Source organism: Bos grunniens, chromosome 23 (genome assembly GCF_055505025.1).
Source record: "Bos grunniens cultivar Pamir isolate PY7600 chromosome 23, Bosgru_T2T1.0, whole genome shotgun sequence".
Lineage (NCBI taxonomy): Eukaryota > Metazoa > Chordata > Mammalia > Artiodactyla > Bovidae > Bos > Bos grunniens.
Genome location: NC_141187.1, coordinates 14,763,441 through 14,782,950, shown reverse-complemented (window position 1 = coordinate 14,782,950; position 19,510 = coordinate 14,763,441). Strand labels below are relative to the sequence as shown.

The window sequence follows — 19,510 nt, the reverse complement described above, 5'->3', positions numbered from 1 at the left end:
ATCCTTTTAGCCCAATCTATCTAGATTAAGACCAACAGAAAAATTTATTGCACATTCGTAAAACTTTCTTATGTGGTATGTTTCAATTATTTATATTTTATAACAGAAGAAATATTTGAGATTTTTAGTCAATCTGAAGAAAGTCTACCTTTGAAATTGTTTAAATGCAGGAAGGAGGGCTCCTTTTACATACTTCTCCTAAAAATGTATATCCTCCCTTCCCCCAAATCTTGCCTGTAGAGAGCTGCTGAAAATGGGTTGGTTGGGGTGAGAGGGAATGAGGTTGAAAAACATGAAACTGTAGAATTTTCTCTTTACTGAAATGAATAGCAGGGCTGTGTTTACAACCTGTGAGATACTTTCAGTTATTTAGAAGAGCCTCATGGATACCCTCCCATTTTTATGAGGCCCTCTGCTCTTGATATTGATACTGTTCAAAGTCAAGGTGACTAGACAGGGCTCTCTCTTATCTGTATGGCACCTTCCTGTGATTATTAAAAGGTACCCCTGCCATCTTTTGGAAAATTGTTGTAATATGCTGGTTTTGTTAGAAGACAGTTAACTGCCCCTGACCAGCATGTGTCATAATAAATCTGCAGGCACAGGATGTGGATTGCAACATCTTGAACGTGGTGCCATTGTGTAGTGCAAGGCCTGTACCAATACGTGGGGCCCCTGCAAGTAAAAAAAAAAAATAGAAATCACCATAGCAGTATTTGTCTATCACACGAACGTGAGAAACCAGATTCATTGTAATAACTCCTGGAAAGTCCCTGTTCAGCGAGTTGGTGGTACTGGAATGTCGTGGAGGTGGGATGGAGAGTGGGGAGGGTTCTCCCATTGATGGCGTCCATTATTGGGAACAAGAGCTTGGCCATTGCTCCTTATATGTCTTCCAGTCAGTTAGAAAGCCTAAAAATTCCAACTACTTAGCCAAATGGAAAAGATTCTCTGTTTACAGAGAAAACACAAAGCTTGCTTCTTCCCCATCATTAAACAGGCTGAGTGTACTTAGCAGAACTTTTCCACTTAGGGGTCCAAGTTAAGGCTATCAGGGACTTCTTGCTCAAAATCTAAACATTTTAGAAACATTTTGTAGAGAAAACTATTCACAGGCCCTTTCAAAGAGAATCAAATAAATAGTTTGGGGGGTTTCCATCTTGGAATTAAGATGTTTATTTAAGAAACTCCAATAAAGCCCTCTTTCAAGCTATGAAAATTATAGCCAGAACAGAGTAGTGGACTGAGGATTCAGGAAATAGCTATTGATTTGTGAGAGAGCTGGGGAGTTGGGGGTGGGGGGCAGGGAAGGAAGCAACTTAATAAGAAACTTTTGCTAATGGTTCTTATTTCCTCTGACTTTGAAAAATTCTCCACCAACAGCAGAGTTTAAAACATCCTCACCCCCAGATTAACCAATTTAGGTAAGAAGAAGTACCCCCAGCTCAGGCCATGCTTCTCTGAGCAAAGTGTAAGAGTGGGTGGGGCTGACACGTGGGTTGTCAGGGTGAGTGCAAAAGGAATTTTCAATAAGAGCAGGCAGGGCAATAAGGGAAAGTCCAAAGCCTCATGCCCAAGGGATTGGGCAGAAACCAGGAAAGAATCTGAGGAGAAGAACTGGCAAGGGAGACCCTGATTGGAGAAAGTTGCACCACAGAAGATTCCAGAAAGATGCCAGAGGCAGAGCCTTCTTATTAAAGGGTGCCCGCAGATGAGCCTGGAGCAGGGAGAGAACCCTGAGAGAAGCCAAACTAAACTAGACACCAACCTGTCTTTTTATTTACTTTTCAAAACCTCAGTGGGCAAAAATAAGCAAATAGTGAGGGAAACAGAACCAGAAAAGAATCGCTTCTCATCCTTTTGGCTAAGCTCAAGTGAAAAATCAGAAAAGAGTCAGAGAAATTACATGGTGATGAGTTACAAAAGACGACTGAGATTTCTATGCAGAAAAATTGAAGCACATGCAAATTGTGATCACAGCGACACAGCTGGACAAGCACCCGGAAGTAAATATAGAAGCATAACACTTCTGCAGGACATTGCAGATCAGAGGCTCTGAGCGATTTAGCCAAATGCTGCCGATGACATTCCATACTTCCTATATTATGCTTCTAACTATTCTTTGTAAATGTAACCTGAATCAGTGAGCCATTCAGGTTATCTAAAAGGTTGAACACTTTTAGAATTCTGTGCATGCTGGTTTTCTGCATTTTTTTTTTTTTAATTTCAGTGAGGTAATGGTGAGGAGATTATGTATGATATCACATTTAGATTTTTTGACTCAGCCATGATATAAAACCTGTGGATGTCCAGGAAGATCCATAATCCCCAGTTGAGCATTAGTTATTGCTGTGATTAATGGGTGGCTTAGTTTACCCATCAGTGGCATGGTCAGGGAGGTAGAAAAAAGGAAACTTCCTGTGGAAGGACAAGCTTTTTAAAATTCACAGGGACCTTGCCTGTTAGTAGATATATGACCCAAAGTGACTTCAACCAGTAAAATGAGTAACTCTCCTCTTTGGGCTTAGGTGGAAAGTAACTATAAAGAAACCAGAAACCTTCCCATCTGTCCACCTTGTATGGTCATTAAAGATGAAGTCAGTAACTCTCAATCTTGGCTGCACGATAGAATCACCTGGAGCCTTTACAGACTCTGGTACCCAGTCCGCACCCATATTTGATTTGAATATTTGATTTGAATATTCAAATCAGTATCTTTAAAGAGGACACCTGGTGCTGATGTATTGTTTGGTTTACGCTCTGAAGACTGGTCCTGTATGCAGCCAGGGTGAGAATGACTGGATTAAAGGAGTCTTTCGGTGCCCAGGGAGTGTGGGCATCCTCCTCTTTGAATCATTTTCTGCTCCCTCGTCTCCCCCTTTTCTGATCTTGCACAGGATGGTTCTGTATCTGACTTGGTCTTACAGCATATATTGCAGGTTACTTTGCCTCAGAGTAGAAGAATTTGTTTTCTTCTTCATGTTGTAAAAGACAGAACTCTCCTCTTTTCTCACTTCTGATGTACTGTCTCATCACTCATTTCATGCTTTTATCTTCCTTCCCATATTACTTAACTTCTTTCACCTTTGAGATGTAGAATCTGTAGATTTAGGAGGAATTCTGACTTTTGTATCCCTAGGGATTGCATTTACCAAACCTTCTCAAGCATTTCAGAAGAATCACAGTGGAAATAAAGCTTAAGGAATAAAGAGGGTTCCTAAAAATAGAGCACAATTCATCTATTTCAGTTTAAAAAATGCCTTCATATTTTCCAAGCTTTTTTCTTTAACTCTTAAAGCATTTTTAATAAGCTGACTTATGAGCCTTGTTGAAAAATAAATAAAATACACTTGTTTCCATTAAGGGAAGAGATCTTTTTCCATCTCATTGGTATTATTGAAGGAGACAAAAAGAAGTCCAAAACTTGGCAACGAGCTGCATTATTAGTGACATATTGGTCACAGATGGGCTGGAAAAACTACACTTTCTTCCTGCAATTAGTATTTTAAGTGCCCACAAATTACATATGAAAATCCAGAGAGTCCCCTTACAGAAGGGAAGGCTGAAAAATTACGGGCTTTGCAAAATCTTCACTTTTAAAGTTTTCTAAGTGTGTTTTTGTCAGTAGGTGAGTGACACATGTCCACTTGTTGGTGGTACTTTGAAGGGAGGCATGATGATGATGGCAGGCTAGATGATGCCAGCAGACCTCCTGGCATCAGTTCTGCTGTTGTGAGCGAGTGCAGACACCCAGAGAGACACTTGGCAACACTTGTGAATTACAGATTTCCTTTCCTCAACAATTTTAAAAATGATCACGAAGGCAAAACTCAAGAGGTAACAGGGAACTCTCTTTAGTAATTCTGTTGCTTGAATTTGTAGTCCTTTGAAAGAAGACTCTTAGGAATTTAGCCAAATTGTGTTCCAGAAGTTGCCAGAAAGTCCTAACAGGACTCTGAGGAGAGTTTTGACAAGCCAGCTCTGGAGACAGTGTTAAGATTCACGTGGGAGGAAACAGTATTGGCACCAAAATGTCTCTTGAGGAGTTTTAATAAGTGAATGTAATTCCAAACCTAAGGAGTCAATGGAAGGAAAAGTGATGTTGTAAAAGAAGAAAGGTCAAAAAACATATCTGATGGACATAAAAATAATAATTATAAACTAGGATTTTATTAGAAGACTTCTTGAGAATTTTTAACTCACCTTAATAAGAAAACCAGGGAATAACTCCCAGAGGGATGACAGATGCCTCAATTTTCATCGTGTTTAAATTGGTGAGCTAACCAGTTTGAAATGTCACATAGATTGAAGTAATATGAAATTGAACAAAAGGGAAAAATTAGAAGGAGAAAAATCAGTACCACCTAATGTAAGAAACTGAATTATGACATGGCAAAAAAGAGGCATAGCCAAGCTTCCTGACACAGGTAGAAGGTTATCCACGGGCATTTTAAATTCAGTAAGAATATGCATTTTCAGATGCTCTGGGGATCTGATGATTCCCAGTAAAGCTGTCTTTGAATTAGGAGCTTGTAATGTACTTTTCAGCCCCAAAGCTATTTGGTAGTACTGTCGGGAATGTCGGTATTGGATGCTAATCCAGTACTGTCTGATGCCTTGGGTACTTCTTGATTTTATAAATTCAAGGCGTCACACATACGGCCTTCAAAAAAGAAACCTGTAAGAAAGACTTGAAGTTCTTTTCCTTCTCAAAGTTGTTGTTTCCTTTTTCCCTAGGAAAGTGACAGTCCTGGAGGACCCCGATCAGAATATCCACCTGAAAAACTTGTCTCTTCATCAGGCGGCCACAGAGGAAGAAGCTCTGAATCTGCTTTTCTTGGGTGACACCAACAGAATGATTGCAGAGGTAATAAGCTTTTCTCTGCAAGCTGTGTTTGCACACTGTAAGATATAATGGAATCTGGGGGACAGCAATGACTTTAAAAATAATCTCATCTAAATCCCATGTTTTAGGAAAAGGAAATCTAGAACCAGAGAATTGAGGAGACTTTCTCGAGGTCTTTTAGCTAGTTAATGAGCAGGGACTAAAATCTAGTCTCTTTTAATTTTGTATTTTTAAATTTTATACAAATTGATTTGCAGCCAGCCCATGACAACTCATCGGAAGTCTTCATTATAGGAATTTTTGCTTAATTTTTGAAACTTAAAATTACATAGCTTATTCTTCCTAACCTCCAGTCATCCATATACTGGCATTTAGCTATCATGGGTTTAGAGAATGAAGAATGTAGAATAACACCTGGAACATAGGAAGTGCTCTGTGCATTTGCAGCTCTTGTTGGCAGATCCAGGAACACTGCCATGGTGTGTGATAGAAGTATGCATCCGTGCAATATTGGGGATATTCTTGTGCTAAAAGCTATTTATTGCTAATCTGACATTCACACCTAACTGGTCACCTATATTTTGCCTTGGAACCATAAGCAGGAGACAGGATTAACCCAGCTGGGTCATGGGCGTCAACCAGTTACTGATTGGAGATGGAGGGTCACAAAAATCTCATTCAGCGCCACTGCACTGAAAGGAATTAAGTAGCGCTACTGGTGATTCGGGTAGTGGTGGTGTGGAAACAGGCACTTTCCTTTTCAAACCATGCTCCCTGAGTTCTGTGTCCTACCTTGTCTCTGATGACAAACAACAGAAGAGACAATAAGCTGGGAGGAAAAGTAGTCTGAGAAAGTCTCCCTCAAGTGACTTTCCTTCTGCCCCATTTTCACCCCTTGGAATGTACCACCTTAAATACAAGACAGATAAATGGGAAATCAGGTAGTGAAAGCATGGTGTTGACATCTGTCATTGCGCTGGGCCCTTCGTTTCATTGTTGTTTTACTGGTTCTGCATCAGTACTTTTCAACAGACTAGCTTAAAAATGTTGATTTGAGGTGCCACATATAATATGGATTTAAGGACCCTTAAATTATCATTTTCACTTAAAGAGAGCTGCACCTAGTTTTTAATTTCAGAATATTTTCTGTTGTTTACAGTGTTTTGCATTGTGTATCATTTCAACATTTTGCCCATGCAGTCATCCATCGTGCTCATTTGTCACAGTAATTGAAGGGACAGGAATAAAAGCAGATTAAGAAGTAGGGAGTGTAATAGTGAAAGATTTAACATGTTTCACTAAAAATCCTCCTCCTCCATACATAGTTTAATCAACAGCAAACTGAGAGGTACAGACTGTAAATGGGTCCTGCCCACGAACGGAGTATGAAAAAGAAAAATGGGAGATCATAAATGCTCCTGGAAAACATGAGGCGAAACCTACCCCTGCCTCTTTGCTGACCGTCTTCCTAAAGTGACTCATCCCGGAGGAGTCTAGGCCTTGTTCTCACAATTCCATCCCTTCACCTTGAACGGGTCAGGGAGGGCTCCTGGCCCTGGTTCACCATGGCCCCTGTTAGCGAATTTGCGCTTTCAAAGTTATGCCTCTAACTTGAGCCAACTGCATCTTCTCAGATTATTGTTGTGTAAAGTTTTGAGGACCTTGAGCTTCCTTTGTATAAGCTCTTCTGTTCTACCATCTTACAAAATTCTGACAGTCTTTTCTTATTATTTACCACTGAGTGTTTTGCAATAGTATAAATAGCTGAAACCTGGAGAAGTCCAATTCTAATAATGCTGGTTGTGCAGTACTTTAAAATTTTATTCATTTTTTAATTTTTTTCCTGTGTGAAGCCTGATTGCTTTTAAACCAAGTCTAATAGGTTTTGGATGTTTCTGTGCTTGCTTTTATTTTTTTCTCTGGTAATAACTACCATGTTCTATCAAGAACCTACTCAGTAGACTTGTCACTGTTGTGGATACTTGTACGTATTATTTCTGACTCTCATTTTATAGATGGAAACTAAGGCTCAAAGAGTTACACTGCTTGCGCAAGGTCGCACCGCTAGTAGGTGGCAGAACTGGGCTTCAGCTCCAAGTCTGACCATTTCAGAAGCTTATGTTCTTTCCTTACACCACAATTCATGAGCACGGTAATCAAATTGACACATGTCAGATTTTTCAAGTGAGGATACATTTCTGAATTATTTAAAAAGCATAGCAAGTATGGAACACTTCAGCTTATCTCTTGAATTCATTGAAAGCAAATACATAAAAATATAAACGAAGAATAACTGTCAATCCCTGGAAATACTTTATTATTCAGAGTCTCCAGAGAGGCATGCTTTAGATTACAACTGAGCTGTCAGAATGTAATTTGTCAGCACGCAATGAGCTTACCAGGATAAAAAGAACACACTAATCATTTTTTTTCAGAAGACGAGGTTCCCAATTTCCCATTTACATAGAGAAATCCAGAAGTTGCCATGGTAACCAGAAAACATTTGCAAAACAAAGCCTGAATAGGGGGACCAAAGCAAGCATACTCTTCCCTTTTAAGTTCTCCTACAGAGAGCCAGAATTTTAAGGAAAAGTTATTAAGAGTAGCTTCATCCTCTTCTTATTTTTAGAACCCACTCTTAAATAATTTCTGTAATCCTACCAATGTTTTGAATAAAACCTGATTATATCCTTGGGGTAGAATTTTTTTTTTTTTTCAAAAGTTGATTTGCTGTGCCAAAGAGAATAAATACTGTAAAAGCTGAACTGTTTGTGACCCAACGTCAAAGCCCACCAGTAGCAAGTATGACTTGGTACTTTTTGTCTTAGCATTGAAATGTTGCTCTCAATTAATTAAACCTAATTGGACAAGACATTCTGCATTCGATCAGCAGGCCCTGCACAGCCCCATTGCTGAGATGATTTGCCCAGCCCCACCCACAGTCTAGAGCACGCTGTCCCCACGTGTGGCCCGAGGATAGCTTGTATCAGGATATGCCATGCTAGTCCGAAGACACAGGACCCCATATCTGATGGATGGGTTCATGTTCTCAGCAGTGGAGCCCAGGAATATGCATTCTAGCATTTTAAGTGTGCCCAGTCTAAATTTGGGGCAGTTCGGGTTTTACTGTTAAGAAGCTGGTTGAAACCCACTCCCAGAGAAGTATGTGAACAGATCCCTATTCTGTGCCCTTGCCAACACCACAAGATTGGAAAGTCCTGCCAATTTGGTAGTCAAAAGAATTTTGTTCTAACTTGTATTTTTGATTACCAAATTCTTTTATACCTTTATTTGCCATCTGCATTTCTGTTTCTGATTATTTCTACTTGCTCTTCTGTCAAGATCCAGGTAAAATCCAGGATTTTTTTTAACTGCATCTTGACAGAAGCTGTGCTAGATTAACAAAATCAGATGTTCCTTCTAGGAGCAATCTCCACTGGGGAAAGTGCCATTTAAGTATTCATTTTAGGAAGCCACAGTGTTGCTCAAAGTGAATAATTAGACCGCATGCGTGCTAAGTCACTTCAGTTGTGTCTGACTCTTTGCGACCCATGGACTGTAGCCCTCCATACTCCTGTATCCATGGGATTCTCCAGGCAAGAGTACTGGAGTGGGTTGCCATGCCCTCCTCCAGGGGATCTTCCTGACCTAGGGAGCAAATTCTGGGTCTGCTGAATCTCCAGCGTTGGGAGGCAAGTTCTTTACCACTAGCGCCACCTGGGAAGCCCATAATTAAACCAACACGGCATTATTTTACAAGCAACTTTGGAGAAGAGAGTAGTGTCTGGGGATCCTTTCTACCAAAACTCCACAGTACTGTCTTTTGTGCGTTAAATTGTCTCACCTTATCTAATTCCCATGTTGGAGTCCTAGTACCTCTAGTACCTCAGAATATGTAGCCTTATTGAGAGATAATGTCTTTACAGAGGTGATCAACTCAAAATGGGGTCATTCGTGTGGGCCCTAATCCAACATCACTGATACCCTTTGCTGCTGCTGCTGCTAAGTCGCTTCAGTTGTGTCCAACTCTGTGCGACCCCATAGACTGCAGCCCACCAGGCTACCCCCTCCCTGGGATTCTCCAGGCAAGAGTACTGGAGTGGGTTGCCATTGCCTTCTCCGACTGGTACCCTTATAAAGTAGGAAATTTGGAGACAGACAGATATAGAGGGAGTGTGTCATGTGAACATGAGAACAGTCATCTACAAGCTGAGGAGAAAGGCCTGGGGCGGAGCCCTTCCTCACAGTCTTCAGAAGGAATTACCAGCCCTGCCAACACCTCCGTTTGGGATGTCTAGCCTTCAGAACTGTAAGATAGCAAATTTCTATTGTTGAAGTTGCCTAGTTTTTGTGCTGGAGAACTAACACAGTGTCCAAATAACCTCGGATATAATTTCTTATATGATTGTTACCTGGTGTTGCTCTTTACCTTGATAAATTCAGAAGCAATAATATGCTAAATTCCTACGTGATGCTACTGGTAAAGAACCCACCTGCCAATGCAGGAGACATAAAGGGCGCCGGTTCAATCCCTGGGTTGGAAAGACACCCTGGAGGAGGGCATGGCAACCCAGTCCAGTATTCTTGCCTGGAGAAGCCCATGGACAGAGGAGTCTGGCAGCCACAGTCCATGGGGTCGCAAAGAGCTGGATGCAACTGAAGTGACTTAGCACACACACCATATGCTAAATATATATAGTATAATGGGCTTCCCAGGTGGCACTATGCTATGCTATGCTAAGTCACTTCAGTCGTGTCCGACTCTGTGTGACCCCATAGACGGCGGCCCACCAGGCTCCCCTGTCCCTGGGATTCTCCAGGCAAGAACACTGGAGTGGGTTGCCATTTCCTTCTCCAATGCATGAAAGTGAAAAGAGAAAGTGAAGTCGCTCAGTCGTGTCCGACTCTTCGCGACCCCATGGACTGCAGCCTACCAGGCTCCTCCATCCATGGGATTTTCCAGGCAAGAGTACTGGAGTGGGTGCCATCGCCTTCTCCCCAGGTGGCACTAGTGGTAAAGAATCTGCGTGCCAGTGCAGGAGACACAAAGAACATGGGTTCGACCCCTGGGTCAGGAAGATCCCTTGGAGAAGGAAATGACAACCTATTCCAGTATTCTTGCCTAGAAAATCCCAAGAACAGAGGAGCCTGGGGAGCTACAGTCCATGGGGCTATAAAGAGTTGGTGAAGACTGAGAGACTGCACACACACGTATAGTATAACATTTGGAAAGACACTACAGTCCTCAGCTGGCAACTGTTTAAAACAAGACTATAGTCGTGTTCTGCTGTAGTCTCTCAGCACCTGGCAACTACGTAGTTGATCAGTCATCAATTTTTATTTTTTTAATTCACATAGAGAAGAAGACTTGATGATTTCAGGAGAAAGGACCTGTAATCCCAGGCCCAGAATTGGGGTGATTTTATGGTACACAGTGCCTCTTGGGGAGTACAGAGGATATCACAGATGACTTTGACAGTTTAAAATTTTATTTGTGGTGCTTCAACCCTTTTGGAAGAGGTTACTTTCTAAATAACCAGCCTACCAACAGCATTTATGGGATTTGTAAATTATTTTCCTAGGAGCTCTTAGAGGTCTTTCTGCCTAATTCTTCGGTTGAAATTAAAAAAAAAAAAAAAGTATACTCAATGTATCTGAGTTGTACTGATGTGTTTTGTAAGCTCTCAGACTTTGCACTCCACCAAACTTTTTACTGAGTTGTGTGACCTTGTGGAAGTGCAAAGGCAGTTGGGAGACAGGCTGTGAATGGAGTTAGTAGGTTTGTGCAGATACTGGTACTGAAACAGCTGTCACTGGACACGTTGTCTAATAGCATGAGGACAGCACAGTAAGGAAACAGCAGCTTTACTGTGTGATTGTGTTTGTCAACAGCTCTCTAAGCCTCGAGCTCCTTGTGTAGTGTGTGTGAGAAACAAGAGAATTTGGGTTGCAATTAGAGTTCTGGCATCATATTCCACTAGACTATTAGAGAGACACTGAATAAAACAACCTCACAGATTTTTTTTTTTGAAAGATTTATTAGTTGTATATAATTAGCAAGTGTTCTCCAAGATTTGTAAACCTGGGAAGCGCAGAACACTTGACAGGCTAAATCCATCTCACCCTGCTCTTATTATAATAAGAAGAGCATTCGTTTATCATTACGCTCAATAGGCAGCTGGTTCAGTTCAGTTCAGTCGTTCAGTCGTGTCCAACTCTTTGTGACACCATGAACCGCAGCATGCCAGGCCTCCCTGTCCATCACCAACTGCCAGACTCTACCCAAACCCATGTCCATTGAGTTGGTGATGCCATCCAACCATCTCACCCTCTGTCATCCCCTTCTCCTCCTGCCCTCAATCTTTCCCAGCATCAGGGTCTTTTCAAATGAGTCAGCTCTTCCCATCAGGTGGCCAAAGTACTGGAGTTTCAGCTTCAACATCAGTCCTTCCAGTGAACACCCAGGACTGATCTCCTTTAGGATGGACTGGTTGGATCTCCTTGCAGTCCAAGGGACTCTCAAGAGTCTTCTCCAACACCACAGTTCAAAAGCATCAATTCTCTGGCACTCAGCTTTCTTTATAGTCCAACTCTCACATCTATACATGACTACTGGAAAAATGATAGCCTTGACTAGATGGACCTTTGTGGACAAAGTAATGTCTCTGCTTTTGAATATGCTCTCTAGGTTGGTCATAACTTTCCTTCCAAGGAGTAAGCGTCTTTTAATTTCATGGCTGCAATCACCATCTGTGGTGATTTTGGAACCCCAAAAAACGAAGTCAGCTATTGTTTCCACTGTTTTCCCATCTATTTGCCATGAAGTGATGGGACCAGATGCCATGTTCTTCATTTTCTGAATGTTGAGCTTTAAGCCAACTTTTTCACTCTCCTCTTTCACTTTCATCAAGAGGCTTTTTAGTTCCTCTTCACTTTCTGCCATAAGGGTGGTGTCATCTGCATATCTGAGGTTATTGATATTTCTCCTGGCAATCCTGATTCCATCCTGTGCTTCTTCCAGCCCAGCATTTCTCATGATGTACTCTGCAAATAAGTTAAATAAGCAGGGTGACAATATACAGCCTTGACGTACTCCTTTTCCTATTTAGAACCGTCTGTTTTTCTATGTCCAGTTCTAACTGTTGCTTCCTGACCTGCATATAGGTTTCTCAAGAGGCAGGTCAGGTGGTCTGGTATTCCCATCTCTTTCAGAATTGTCCACAGTTTATTGTGATCCACACAGTCAAAGGCTTTGGCATAGTCAATAAAACAGGGACGGCGGAGCCTGGTGGGCTGCCGTCTATGGGGTCGCACAAGTCGGACACGACTGAAGCGACTTAACAGCAGCAGCAGCAGCACATGTTTTTCTGGAACTCTCTTGCTTTTTCCATGATCTAGCGGATGTTGGCAATTTGATCTCTGGTTCCTCTGCCTTTTCTAAAACCAGCTTGAACATCTGGAAGTTCACGGTTCACGTATTGCTGAAGCCTGGCTTGGAGAATTTTGAACATTAATTACTAGCGTGTGAGATGAGTGCAATTGTGCGGTAGTTTTAGCATTCTTTGGCATTGCCTTTCTTTGGGATTGGAATGAAAACTGACCTTTTCCAGTTCTGTGGCCACTGCTGAGTTTTCCAAATTTGCAGGCATATTGAGTGCAGCACTTTCACAGCATCATCTTTCAGGATTTGGAATAGCTCAACTGGAATTCCATCACCTCCACTAGCTTTGTTCATAGTGATGCTTCCCAAGGCCCACTTGACTTCACATTCCAGGATGTCTGGCTCTAGGTGAATGTGAGTGATCACACCATTGTGATTATCTGGGTTGTGAAGATCTTTTTTGTACAGTTCTGTGTATTCTTGACACATCTTCTTAATATCTTCTGCTTCTGTTAGGTCCATACCATTTCTGTCCTTTATTGAGCCCATCTTTGAATGAAATATTCCCTTGATATCTCTAATTTTCTTGAAGAGATCGCTAGCCTTTCCCATTCTATTGTTTTCCTCTATTTCTTTGCATTGATCACTGAAGAAGGCTTTCTTATCTCTCCTTGCTAATCTTTGGAACTCTGCATTCAAATGGGAATATCATTCCTTTTCTCCTTTGCTTTTTGCTTCCCTTCTTTTCACAGCTATTTGTAAGGCCTCCTCAGGCAGCCATTTTGCTTTTTTGCATTTCTTTTCCTTGGGAATGGTCTTGATTCCTGTCTCCTGTACAATGTCATGAACCTCTGTCCATAGTTCACCAGGCACTCTGTCTATCAGATTTAGTCCCTTAAATCTATTTCTCAATTCCACTGTATAGTCATAAGGGATTTGATTTAAGCAGCTAGGAGCCTTAGCAAAAGATGTGTTGACAATTCTAACTTCTTCTCTAACCTACTGAATATATGTTATTAGGTATAGAAAGAAGGGAACATGAATATTGAGCCCTTAGTATATCCCAGGCATTTTTCTCCCTCTTTTTTTATATTTTATATATGAGAAATATACAGTCATTCTTAACTAGTGATTCTGTCTTATAACATCATTTGCATTCTGCTCTCATCTAACCTGATTAATAGTATTGCATGAACCATGAATTTCAAATCTAAAACGTTTATTAAAATAAATGAAGTGGTACAGTGCAGCCATTATTAGAATATTAAAATGTACTTAACCCATATACATAATTAGAGAAACACAGTCTTATTCGCTGTAAAAACTTAGTTCCTGAGTTTCTTCTGATCTTTAAAATTCTGATTTCTGATTAAACAGCAGAAAAAAAAGTAGCCTTTACTCCCTGTTACTAAAACCCACCAGCAACAGTGACAAAAAATGAAAAGTCAAAGGGGAAAGCCATCATCAGTGAGATAGGGAAATAGCCATAACCCCAAACCGTGAGGAAATCTGCCAAATATTATGAAGTTTGAATTACGGTGAGGGAGGTTGCTGAGAGCCAACACATATATCCTCCAACCTCAGGCAGGATACAGTTTCGCCTTAAAGAAAGGGTCACAATTCTTAAATGCAAATCCAATGATCTTCTGGTTAGAGTGATGAGATCTAAGGACACAGGCAAGTAAGATAGAGAAATGTGATTTAGATATTCATTCTGCACTATAGAAGGTGAGTCCAAAAGAGTTAAAGACAGGCCGTTTTTATGGTTAGTAGTCTAGGCTTATGGCCAAGAAAGATGGCCTCGGTGAGTGGAATTCAGGGAGTTTGTGACTTAAGAAATTTTACCACCCCAGATCTTTTAGTGCAAAAATTTGAGGAAAGTATATGCTCTCAAGGGCTTCCCTGGTAGCTCAGATGGTAAAGGATCCACCTGCAATGCAGGAGACCCAGGTTAGGTCCCTGAGCCAAGAAGATCCCCTGGAGAAGGGAATGGCTACCCTCTCCAGTATTCTTGCCTGGAGAATTCCATGAACAGAGGAGCCTGGCAGGCTACAGTCCATGGGTTGCAAAGAGTTGGACATGACTGAGCAATTAAGCACACGCACACTTAAAGTTAAGTTTAAGTTAAAGTTAAGAATGAAATGTGCAGAGTAAATCTATGTAATAAACAAAGTGAATTTGAACTCTCTAGGAAAAAGATGGACATGCTTAAAGATAAAATTATCAGAAGGAAAATAACAAAAGATCTTTTCATAAATGTGGAGTGTGATGGGTAAAGCAACATACATTTGAAGACTGCTTACATCAGGAAACAAGGTAGTATACTTCATAATCTTAAATATGTTACCTAAATGCAATCTTTGGTTTTAAAAATACCTAAAAATATAGAAAAATTCAAAGAAAATATTGCAGGACAAAAAGATAAAAGTAAGCTGGAAGAACCTAGAAATGAAAGAGAAGAAAGCCATTATAGAGATGAGAGTCCATTAAAAAGCAAAAAATAAAGAAGAAAAGGAGGAGAAGGAAAACAAGGAAGAAGAGGAAGAGATGGAATAGGAGAAGAGGAGGAAATGTGGCTGAAAATAATCAGAGAAACAAAGGAGAAACCAACTGTGAGTAATTAGAAATCCTGAAGAAAAGAATGAGGGCAACAGGAAAAAAACATGAATAAAGAATGAGAGAGAGAGAGAAGTTTCCTGAAATCTGGAATTACTTGAATCTGCAGATGAAAAGGACATGCTGTGTTTCAAATTGAAAGAGCTCTACTCCAAGATAAAATCTACTGAGGTTACTAATTTCCAAAGCTAAATTAAGAACTTTATGAACATCCAGTCAGAAAAATGCAAGCCAACTATGAGTGAAGATTAAAAAAAAAAAAGTTTGTACTTGGACTTTTCCACAGAATGTTCAATGCCAGAAGACAGCGGAACAAGTTCTAAAGCCAGGATATTGTGTCCCGATAATTTTATACCCAGCCAAATTTTCAAATTGTCCTTAAAAAGCAAAGACATGAGACGAGTAATTTTAAGCATGTGTGAATTCTGGAAGAAAATGAACCCAGTGATCCTTTTTAAAAACTGCTTGACAGTCAAGTCTAACCAGTTAAGAGGTGAACCAAATTAAAGGATGTGGGAACCCAGAAGCATCACAAAAGGTACGATGGAAAACATTGAATTTATTTAACTGTAGATGTAAAACGGAGCAACTGTGTAAAGTGAATATTATAAACCTTGAAAATATAAATTAATAATAGATGAAACGCAAATTTGGAGTTAGAAAATAGAAGAGGGAGTGGTGTTAGAAGTGAGCTGATTTCCTTATATTGCAAAGCAAGAAAGAAGCTGTTGTTGTTTAGTGACTGAATGGTGTCTGACATTTTTGTAACCCCCATGGACTGCAGCCTGCCAGGCTCCTCTGTCCATAGGACTTCTCAGGCAAGAATTATGGAGTGGGTTACTATTTCTTTCTCCAGGGGATCTTCCCACCACAACTCAGGGATCAAACCCACATTTTCTGTATTGGCAGGTGGATTCTTTACTGCTGAGCCATGAGGGAAGTCCAAGAAAAGAATAGATGCTGTCTACATATCAACCATATGGTTAAAAAATATAATGACCCAAGTCCTTTAATTCCATGAGCTTTCCTTAATTCTAAAGAGATACTTTTAGAAAAAAGGATATGCGTCTTTTACCATGAAAAAAAATTTTGTTGGAAGGTCATCAGTTTCTTCAGTTTTATTTCCTTTTTCTTCTATTAAATTCAAATAAAATTTAATTTAATAATTTTCAATTAAGAATAGTATGACAACAGTTAGAACTGGGCATGGAACAACAGACTTGTTCAAAATTGGGAAAAGAGTATATCGTGGCTGTATATTGTCACCCTGCTTATTTAACTTATATGCAGAGTACATCATGAGAAATGATGTACTGGATGAGTGAATGCTGGATGAATCACAAGCTGGAATCAAGTTTAGTGAAAGAATTATCAACAACCTCAGAGATGCAGACAATAGCACTCTAATGGCAGAAAGCAAAGAGAAACTAAAATAGCCTCTTGATAAGGGTGAAAGAGGAGAGTGAAAAGCTGACTTAAAACTCAGCATTCAAAAAATGAAGATCATGGCATCTGATCCCATCACTTGATGGCCAATAGAAGGGGAAAAAGTGGATGCAGTGACAGATTTTCTTTTCTTGGGATCTAAAATCACTGCAGATGGTGACTGTACCCATGAAATTAAAAGACATTTACTCCTTGGAAGTAAAGCTGTAACAAACCTAGACAGCATATTAAAAAGCAGAGACATCACTTTGCTGACAAAGGTCCATATAGTCAAAGCTGTGGTTTTTCCAGTAGTCATGTACAGATGTGAGAGTTGGACTATGAAAAGAAGACTGAGTGCCAAAGAATTGATGTTTTTGAATTGTGGTGTTGGAGAAGACTCTTGAGAATCCTTGGACAGCAAAGAGATCAAATCAATTAATTCTCAAGGAAATCAACCATGAATATTCATTGGAAGGACTGATGCTGAAGCTGAGGCTCCAATACTTGGGTACCAACATAAAGAGCCAAGTCATTGGAAAAGATCCTGATGCTGGGAAAGACTGAGGACAGAAGGAGAGGAGGGTGACAGAGTATGAGATGGTTGGATGGCATCATGGACTCAATGAACATGAATCTGATCAAACTCTGGGAGATAGTGAAGGACAGGGAAACCTGGTGTGCTGCAGTCCATGGGGTCGCAAAGAGTTGGACATGTCTTGGCAACTGACCAACAATAACAACATGTGTAGTATGCTTTTTTTTTTGTTCTTACATGTTCTTACATTTGTATACATATATTAAAAATAAATAATTTTTATCAAATATTAACATTTTTTGAGGGAGATTTTCATCTTTGTTCTTTTTTGTGTTGTTTAGATTTTTAAAATAATGAGTGTGGTGGGGATTACCAGTGTTTACCAAAACTAATGGGTTATTCCTTCTGGCACATGCTTCTTTGAAGTTAACAGAGTTCAAGTGCTCTAACCAATGCAATCAAAATGACAGTGGCATGTCAGTTTTAGTCTGAAGCCTGTAAGAATTAATATGAAGTTCTCCTTAATCTCCTCCTCTGTGGCAAACCCTGAAAGCTTTATGTCGGGGTGGTGACCTTAGAAGATGGCAGCATCCTCACCAGTCTCGAGGGGTCAAGTACATGGAGCAGAGCCAGCATTTCACAATATTGGAGAAATAATATGAGCAAGAAAGAAACCTTGTGATTTAAAAATTGCGATTTTTAAGCCTCAGAGATTGTGGTGCTATTTATTAAATTGCTACCATAATCTAACTCAGTCTGTCTTAATGAATGTGTGTCATTTGTACAAAATAATGACTCATTATTCTTCATAAAATTCAAATGTAGCATGGCTTTTTTAGTAAGAAAACATGTGTGTGTGTAAATATATAATCTATTTTCCAAATGGGTTTGAAGCAAGTTACAATTTCAAAACACATATAAACCAGGTCAAAAAAAATGTCAGAGAGAAAAAAAAGTTAAGGTGAACGTAGTTTAAAAGAAGATAGATGGATATGATAGACGACTGGAATAAATTAATTATTGCCGTTAAGGACAAAGTTTAGCTATGATTCTTCAGGCAGACAAATAAAAACTTGGGAAACATTTTGACATTTTTGGTTATATGGTTTTCATTATTCAGATCGCAAACTTCTAGGCATTGAATTGCAGGTTAATTGTATCTATACTTGTTTAAAGTGCTTTCCTGGTAGCTCACTGGTAAGGAATCCGCCTGCCAATGCAGGAGACACGGGTTCAATCCTTGGTCGGGAAGATCCCCCGGAGAAGAAAATGGCAACCCACTCTAGTATTCTTGCCTGGAGAATCCCATGGACCAAGGAAGCTGGCAGACTGCAGTCCATGGGGGTCTCAAAGATTCAGCGACTAAAGAACAACAATGTACTTGTTTAAAGGATCTTGTGTACAAAATGGGCACTGTCTTGCCTGTAACTTTGAAAGAAATACAAAAGCTTTATACTTCTATCAGTCTTGTATAACATCTCAGAGCTTTATATTAAATTGTGTATTTAACTGAGTGTATCAATCAGGATCAAACAAGGAAAATAAACCACTCTTTTTGAGATAGAGGAAATCAACGCAGATACTTTTGTTTCATGGATGGTGGAAGAATCTGAGATGCCAACCCGGGATGGTGATGCAACTCAGAGGTGACTAGCAGCGGGAAGCTACTATAAACTATAGATGGGTCTCAGCTGGTGGGAGGCATTGACAGGGCGATGGGAGGCAGGAAATGGGGAGAAGCCAGAGTATTTCTCCCCCTCCCTTTCTTCCCAGCTGGATACCAGCTAAAATGAGTCTTGGGGAGATGCTGCCTTTAGTACTCAGTGTCCCTGCAATGTAGAGCACAGGAGAGGAAAGGGAAGGAGTGGAGCAGAGGGCAAAGAGACAGAGATTAACCCACGAAAAGGCGATGGCACCCCACTCCAGTACTCTTGCCTGGAAAATCCCATGGACGGAGGAGCCTAGTAGGCTGCAGTCCATGGGGTCGCTAAGAGTTGGACACGACTGAGCGACTTCCCTTTCACTTTTCACTTTCATGCATTGGAGAAGGAAATGGCAATCCACTCCAGTGTTCTTCCCTAGAGAATCCCAGGGACGGGGGAGCCTGGTGGGCTGCCATCTATGGGGTCACACAGAGTCGGACACGACTGAAGTGACTTAGCAGCAGTAGCAGCAGCAAAGCTGTTTCTATAAGAAATTGGGATAATAGTTCAGATAGATTGCTTTGGCTTATTTTACAACCAGGAATACACATGAGGGAAGCTGGCAGGAAATCAATTTTGGGTATAAGAAGTCAATGTTTCTTATTAAGTAGACATAGAAGAAGCTATTCTTCTAGCACTTCTTGTTGATAGATACTTTCATTTTGGGCAGACTGACTTTTACATCTATTCCTTGTGTAAATTTCAAGTTAGGAGAGAGGAGACAAGGGTCTTATCAGCTGCCCCAAACCTTCAACAAGGAAATTGATCATGTTTGGGACTTGCCAGTTCTAACAGCAAGAGATCTTCATAGCCATAGAGAGAACTGTGAAATCTTCAAAATTTGGAGAATATATTATTAGACTATAAAGTGGAGTAAAATAATGTATATAATAACTATACCCCTGTGCTTTGAGAGTTCTTCCTTCAGCATCTGTACTGTGAATGAAATTTTCCTCAGATCTGTGTTGGGTCCAGGTCTTGATGCCTGAACTCAAACATTG

General features: G+C 40.3%; 1 protein-coding gene across 1 annotated transcript in view; it reads left to right on the top strand.

The window, feature by feature from the left end:
* Nucleotides 1-19,510, top strand: part of KIF6 (kinesin family member 6) — a 410,786-nt gene that overhangs the window by 123,331 nt on the left and 267,945 nt on the right. The window contains 1 exon segment of the mRNA XM_086369695.1: nucleotides 4,738-4,867. Within this exon segment, the coding sequence (XP_086225821.1) occupies nucleotides 4,738-4,867 (130 nt within the window).